At 39.9% G+C, this 8,425-nt stretch overlaps 1 protein-coding gene across 1 annotated transcript in view; it reads right to left on the reverse strand.

Moving 5' to 3' along the window:
- ITGA5 (integrin subunit alpha 5) overlaps positions 1-6,302 on the reverse strand; it is a 64,332-nt gene extending 58,030 nt beyond the window's left edge. The window contains exon 1 of the mRNA XM_072406356.1: positions 6,063-6,302. Within this exon, the coding sequence (XP_072262457.1) occupies positions 6,063-6,265 (203 nt within the window). The 5' untranslated portion in view covers positions 6,266-6,302. The remainder of the gene's footprint in view (positions 1-6,062) is intronic.
- Positions 6,303-8,425: the final 2,123 nt, after the last annotated feature.

An 8,425-nucleotide genomic window follows, 5' to 3' on the forward strand; every position in this document is an offset into this window, starting at 1 on the left:
AAGGGGAAAGAGATGCCGGTCTCATGCATGCACGTTGAGATCGGATCTTTTCTCGCCCAATCACAGCAGCTATGTCACCCAATCTCGCACCTGCGCAGTGCAAGATAATGACGTAGCAGAAAGAGAATACTGAAGATGGCAGCAGCCAGGATTAAGAGGAAATCCAGGACGATGCAGGACCGGAGGGATAAACCAGTGCCATTGAGGGATCTGCTGAAATAAAAAGTGTAATTTTTTTATTTTTAGTTTAGTTCCCCTTTTAGTAAATCCGCCACCTTGCCCAGGGCCTCTTTAAATTAACTACAAGCCTTTCACTGTCTGGCTGCCAGATAACATGGCCAATCACTCTTTGGTACAAAGTTCTCTGACCCATGCAAAGCAAAGAGACAGTGATGCCTTAAAGATTTGGACAACTGCAGGAATTGAAAAAAAAAAAATCTTTTGTTAAGCTTATGCTCAATTTTGTCTAGGACAGAGAGCGTCCCTTGCTCCTACAGCCTAAAAGATTTCTGAGTTATGGTCTTGGGCCCTTGACATCATACGCCTACAATTCTGGGCCCAGTAACCCTGCATTGTAATGAATAACACTGTTTTAAATCTTAAGAGTCAGGCAGTAGAGGAAAGTACCAGGAATAGGACAAGAAAAGTCTTTTTATTTGCCCCCTAGACAAAAGCAAGCATTTAACCTTTGCATTTGGGGCGGCTCCACAGCAATGGCGGAGGTCAGGTTTAACACAGTCCTTACACTGTTCCCAGCAACACATTCTGCTCCCCACTACTTCTTCCTGCTCCATTCAACTAAAAGGACCTAAAAAGTTTATTTATGAGGCCCATGTGACTCTTTCCATGTAAATACACTTTTGGTGATTGGTTTAGGACCGTTACGCGAGTATAGGGAGAGAGCCCTCAGCCTTGTGTAAGCTCCAGGCAGCTAATGGAATGATAGGGAAGCATATGAATTGCATAAAATGCACTCCTGTGGTTTATTTAAATGGTACCTTTCACAATATTGTGCATTTACTTTTTGTCTTCCTATAGAACTTAAAAGATAGAAGTGTTTGCATGAAATAATGCGGTTACCCATCTCAGGATGTTGATACCTCTGCTTAAAAAGCAAACTAACAGATAACATAATGCAAGTTTCTACAAAGGGAGGAAGATCTGCAACAGGTGTGGAAGGATTGCAATGCAGGAAAAAGCCATAAAATTATAGTCAGAAAGACAAGTCAACAAAAAACATATGCTTGCAAGTACCATAGGTTACAGCAGCATTTCCTGACCTTTTTAACATTGGAGATCCCCTTGGAAGTAACTTTTAGGTCTTTGAGGAACCACTTCTAAAATTAAAATATACACAGCTTACAGTACATTAGTGTGATGGTCAATGGGAAGAATGACACTTACAGATTACTAAAAAGATCATTGGTGTCAATGGTAATTGAAATGAGAGGCACAAATTGTTAATGGCTCAAGGAACCCCTATCAACTTCTAGAGGAACCCTGGTTGAGAATCATTGGGTTAGAGCAATGTAAACCTACACAGATAAAGTGCACGAAAACTCCCTATCCCTTTTTAAAGTAATGTACACGACTGAGTCACTCCACCATTGACATCAGTATACTAAAAATAATGACTCATTCTTGTCTGTTCAACTCCGTCATGTCACCAGGATTTCACAAGACAAGAGTCTGATGACATTGACAGCAGAGGGCATGGGTCAGGCATGCAGGCAAATCTTAGTACAGTTGTTTAATAAATCACCCGTTCCTCTGTGTGCAGCCTGCCTAGTAAAATTTTTATTGTCTACCTAATTCCCAAATCTTCAATGTATGGCCCTGTCCAGCCTTTGCCATGAACAAGTCTCTGTGGGGTCCTTTTGCACATTCCTTTGGATGGGCTGTACTGTATTGGATGTCTCTCTATGTACAGACCATCCATGGAAATAATAGAACAATTGTTCTTTACATATTCTTCAATACTTAAACTTGCACCCGTAGTCTATAGCATATATCCGCAATGGTTATACGATTTTGTCTAACACGAAAAGTACATAAAATAACTGTTAATGCTGCAAAAAATGCAATGAGCAACTACCTGAGAACTTTGCATGTGTTGAACAGAAATCAATACAGTGATATTAGTCCTGTTAAATTCTTATCTGTGGACTGTATAGTCCGGGGACAGGAAAGCGAGTCTAAACATAAGAAGTGGATGTGGGTTTTTAGATACACTTTAACACAATAGCTTGGAAAACCATTTCTGTTTAGGTTATATGGAAAGCATGCTGGCTTCTCTGGGGAAAGAAAGCCATGAGCACCGATTTCTAGAAATATTTTCCTTAATAACTGCCACACTGCACTCACAACAAATGGCTGTGAGGGTTTTCATTTATCCAGGTCATTGTATTTGTATATGAAGTAGTAGTTGTTGGTCACATTCACTTCTTCACTTGTTCTTGCAATGTCAAAGATATTTTGCAACTTTCCAAGCTACTTATTAGTTTTGATGAAGCAGCTAAGAAAGTTGTGAAACATCTTTAACATTGTAGGAACAAGTGAATGTGACCAACTGCTGCTATACAACAAGCACAAATAGCCCAGATACAAGATTGGCAACCACTGAACCAACACATTTTACAGTGCAAAACTATAATAAATCTGTAATAAAAACCTAAAAATTATAATATTTACATGTACAAATCACCAATCGTCTATTAGGAAGTATGTGCATATAAATCTGTCCTACCTGCTGTAAGGTGTACTAAAAAACTATTGATGTTTTAGCCTTCCGAATGTACACATGCAGTAATGATATTATACAGGCATATTACATGATATGCTTTGCCCATTTCTATGGAGTACAAAAAAAAAAAAAAATGGTGTCTTGCTTTGTTAAGTTGGTAAACAGTTAAAATGTTCAGAATTTAAGCCAACTGGATTGCTTCCATGATTCCCTTGTTCAGATTACAGGAGACTGATAACCAATTTGTAAAAGAACACTTCCACTTTATCTCTATGCAGGTTTATACATGAACACTAAAGGCTTGATCCAAGTCAGTGACTTTTTGAACTTGCAAACTAATACAAGTATGAAATGAATATTGTTTCACACACATTGAAGGAACCAACAAACAAATCTACTCTGGTTTGAAAATAAAGCAGTGGTTTCAGGTTCAAGTTAATGTTAAGAATGAAGAGTCAGTGCATCCAAAAGTTATAGTTTTGGGTGAAACAAGAGGGCGGAATTCCCATGTGTCTTATCTCTTACGGATTCCAGCAGTGAGCTCCCCCCTGCCAAAGTTCCAGTCTCTACTTCTTGTACTTAGGTCTTGCTCATCTTGTTGCAATGAAAAACACAACAAAATGGTTCAGATTCCTCTATCATTGCAATAGTTGCTGAACAGACATGGTCTTCAGGTACGGAGCCTTAACTAGTCATGAAACCACCTCCCTTGTTGTATAGAAGAATCTTTAATGACTGAAGTAAAGAAACAAACTTTAAGCAGCAGTGCTGACTCCTCATTCTCTTAGATTGTTAGCTCTTTCAGGCAAGTTCCTCTTCTGCTGTTTGATTGTTTGTTGCCATCTGTCATTTGCAACTCCTATTTAATGTGCAGCACTGTGTAGTATGTTAGCTCTTAAATACAGTTTATTATTATTGTTAATTTTAGCCTAAACAATTTCCTGACTTGAGTCTCTAAAGATCCTTGGTAAAAAATAAAATGCTTGACCAGCGACTTGGGTGAACACTGGAGCAATAATCAATTACTCATATTATCCAAAAGGTATCATTTTCATCATAGCAGAACGTATTCCATTGTATTATAAATGACCCAGCTCTAGGTTTTAAACATTTGTTTTGGGTGGACTGACACTCATTGTCTATTTTGTAAGAACAACATGCTAAAATGTATAAAATATAATCCAATATGATTAAAGGTTGGCATCCCTTTTAGTAAGATTGTAAAGAGTGAATGGAAGTTCTGCCTGTGGATTCCTCAGGGTGCCATTCATAGGCTGGACACAATCCTGGCTGTTGTGGCGTGTCCGGTTTCAGGAAACTGTGTCCTGTTAAACATTATTACTCACTTTCCTCATGTGAGCTCTGAGCTGTAAAGCAACGTACTCCAAGCACAGAGGTCTTGATCTTACACAAAGGGGGACCCAGCTCCAGCTGATTGGGGCCACAGCACTTCAGCCTGCTTACCACCAGATCTTTCTGTACATGGAGAGTTATCTGTCTACATTGCCAACAGACCCAGAGGAAGCCAGAACAATACCGCAAATTAACCCCTACACTGCACAATGGTGACATGTCATTGCTGGGTTTCTAATTGAATCCTCATGGAAAACGTACAATGAAAATCTCACATTTAAAACAGAACACCAGACACATGCTACAACTTCCTAAACACAAAAGTCACAAATAAAAACACTATGGACTAGTTTCAGGAATCCATTCAAGTAAATATTTTGCATAAATGTGGTATACCAGAGAACAGTATTTGTCAACACAGATGACTATTAAGTAAAGTGTATTCAAAGCTAAACTTTTCCAGTTTTGGATAGTCCACTCACTGGAGAGATTTGTCCTCTCTGTTGGCCCTGGGGGTCATGCTAATCAGAACAGAAAAAGACAAGAGACCCAGAACTTTGAACCGCCATCACCAAAACCAAGGGTGGTGGTGGCATAAATGTGTTGGGGGGGGGGTGGCTCCCACCCCAAATACATTTACACACATTTTGTATTACTAGGTTCCCTTGCACACCTTATTTCCTGTACACAAATATCACAGTGTACTAATATCAGCTGTCACACGAATGTCTCATTCACACACAGGCAGAACTTCCAATCTGATAAAACCTGAAGCTAATTCAAAACTAAATTTGATAATTAACAACCAATTTTTTACTTCTCAATCAGTTGAAAAGTGATCAGACGTGTTGGTGAATCTAATTAAGAAGGCACATGTTGTATTATATATTGCAACAATATACATCTGACCAGTCATGACTTTCATTCTGATCTAATTGCTTTCCAACAGAACATTGCACATGTTTTTGCAGGCCAGTAATATAGGAGGCATGCTTCCCATTGACCACCACTAATATACTGTGACCTGTGAATATAGTAATTATAGCAAGGGTTCCCTGAAGTCCTGAAAGTTATTTCAAGGTTTCTCCCATGTTAAAAAGATCAGGAAATGCTGTTCTAGGGCATCCAATCTATTTCTAATCAGAAAATGGATTAAATCAGTTGGTTGAATGTATAATTGCCTGCAGATCTGCCCCTACCTTAGATTAGCATTGCTGATAAAAAAAAAACACTGACATTTTTGACATTTTTAAGTGCACTATAATTTTAAATACAGTTCAGAATTTTTAATATGAGGATATGATTAGTAACAATGGAGGTAGCAGAAGAGTAGAAAGTATTCTGGTTCTATAGAAGTGGATGCTTGGAACAGACTTTCAGCAAAGAGTCAGCCAGCAGTGGATTGAAATATTGGCTACATAGAGTTCTTTACACAATACAAAAAATAGTAATGGAGAATGGAGTCTTTTCCTGCAATCATTCTTCCAGGATTGCCATTCCTTGCACAAGTCAGACAAGGTAATAAAGGTTGCAGCTGCAGTTTGTACCTAATGCTAGAGGAAAGCAGGAGTTGGGTCATAGGCAGGTAATATCATCCAGATGGGTGAATGAGATCCCTCTCCAGACAAAAGCTGTGCTGGGGGCTGAGCCATACACCAGTGTGAATGTAAGAGGGGGGTGCAGGAAGGTAGAATACATGGATATGGGATTTTTGGGGTAAGACACTGGAGGGAAATGAGGATCTGAGTGTAACGGAACACATTGAGGGCGGGAGGAGCTCAGATCCAGCCAAATGAGCAACACAAGAACAAAAAAGAAAGAAATCCAATCTGCTATTATACAGAATCCAACAGCTGCTAAAATCACACATACAAACTTGCCATTATTCACATTCCCTAGCCAAAGCAGTGAAAAGGATCTCAGGGGTGTAACAAAGTCAGGATTTCTGGTGGGGCATGGCACTTACCTCTGCTGATCTGGGAGGTAGAAGTCCACCGAAAAGCCAAAATAGCTGCCTTGGGGTCCTGTGTACTCTGCAGGCTGATCCACTGCCAAATTAAATCCATGGACCGAGCTGAGGATGAGGAGGGCTAGGCAGGCTGACAGCAAGGCACAAGTCTCCATTGGGCACTGCATGGCTGTCTTCTTATTACTTGTATATGGCAGCATGTGAAGGGACCAAGCTTACATACAAGCTTTACTTTGAAGCACCAAAAAAAAAAAAAAAAACTACTCCAATGAAGGAGAAGCCCCTCCTAAATGAGCTGCAGGGTGTTCCCTACAAGAGGAGGGGGAGCCTACTTCTGTGCAATGAACACATCCTCTTTCTGCTGGATGTGGATTTAATTACAGCTGCTCCATTTTCTCTCTCTCACTTTGCATCCTAATAACCCAAACTCCCACAGGCTCAGGTTTAATGCAATTATTCTTAACTGCTTTGTTTCTGGTAAGCTGCTAATTAAATCATATGTGTGACTGGAGAGAAAGGTAAACTGACTTCACATCAAAGTCTATGAGGAGGGAGAAAGAGAGAAATAAGACCTAAGGCAGAGGATAATGGAAGGGATGGACAGAAGAAAGACAACTGGAAGGTGGTGCAACTTTACTGGGGGTTTCTTTAGAATACTTTTTATTTCTAAGCAGGACTTGTTGGGGGGTGATGAGCATTTTCTGCCTTTACAAAAGTAACTAATGTCATTATTAGTTATTTGTATTTGTTAAGGAATAATATTTCCACTAACCACCAATGTAAAGAGAATTATTTCTGCCAACAGAAGATATAACATAATCACTAGTCATTTTCAATGATCACCATCATAGGAGTCGTTCTTCCCCCCATTTCCTAATGGGCACCAACTTAAAGATTCCACTGACCACCAACATAAGGGTCATTTTTTTCCCCTGCCCACAAAATTAGGGACATTTTACCTGACCACCAATAAAGGTGGAATTCTTTCCAATGATTACCAGCATACGGCTTTTTTCTTTTAATGACAACCAATGTAAGGGGCATTTTACCTGACCACTAATAAAGGTGGAATTCTTTCCAATGACTACCAGCATACGGCTTTTTTCTTTTAATGACGACCAATGTAAGGGGCATTTAACCTGCTAACCACCAATAAAGTGTAATTTTTCAAAATAACTACCAGCATAAGGTTTATTGTTTCCAATGACCACCAATCAGGGGTGTTACTCCCACGAACCACCAACTGGAGTTGTTCTATCCACTGACCACCAACATAAGGGTCATTCTTCTCACTAACTTAAAGGTTGCTTCACACTGACTACCAATATAAGGATTATTCTTCCCACTTACCACCAGTAAAAGGGTCTCTCTTCCCACTGACCACACCCATAAGGGCCATTTTTTCCACTGACCACCAAATTAGGGCCATTTTCCCAGCTGATCCCCAAAAAATTCTTCTCAATGACCACCAACATAACAATCATTCTTTCCAGCAAGGTAAGGGGCATTCCTTCTGCTGACCATCAATATAAGGGCAAACTATCTGTTGACCACACGTGAAAGTGTAACTCTTTACTGACTAATATAACATGCATTCATTGCAACTGACCACTATTGTAAAGTACATTTTTCTCACTGACCACCTATATAAGGAGCATTCTTACTACTGACCACGAATCTAAGGCTGCACACAAGCGTAAAACTTTTGTAGTTGGAAATGATCTTTCAAGATTGTTTCCAGTGTTAGAGAGTGACAGATGACCAAATGAGTGCTGTACACGCAGTGTCCATTCTGTTCTATAGAGAGAGGGGGAGGGAGGACAAACAAGCGGCACCCCACTGTGCTCTCCTGCCTTCACGTGTATAGAGGTTGTTACCAATCAGCTGTTCCTGGATCAATCTTGATGGATCCCTGAACACCATCAACTAACCACTGTACATGTCAGATTCTCGCCCGAGATGAACAGTCATGTGTACATAGCATAAGGAACAGGATAAAATATAGTGAGTCCAAGAGGTATAGACTAGCAACGGATAGACAACAGGATTGGACACCTTGTCTATTTGCTATTATTTTATCTGACATCTCCTATTTTATCTCATTTTATCATCTTCTCCCCTTTCTCACTAGCATGGCCATTAATGTTCAGGTGAATGTAGGAAGTATGTATGTAGGATGTATGCATCACAGACCTCAGGCAGCATTTGGATTGGGACATCATGTCTGGCTGTTCTCTGACATCTAGAACAAGGCTAGGATCAGACTAGCAGATTTTGCAAGCAACGACTTTTGCAAGCATTTGTAAGCGTTGTTTTGCACCCAGCTATAGACAGTAGGCAGTAGTAGGCATCCGGAAACA

The sequence above is a fragment of the Pyxicephalus adspersus genome, chromosome 1 (assembly GCF_032062135.1).
Source record: "Pyxicephalus adspersus chromosome 1, UCB_Pads_2.0, whole genome shotgun sequence".
NCBI lineage: Eukaryota > Metazoa > Chordata > Amphibia > Anura > Pyxicephalidae > Pyxicephalus > Pyxicephalus adspersus.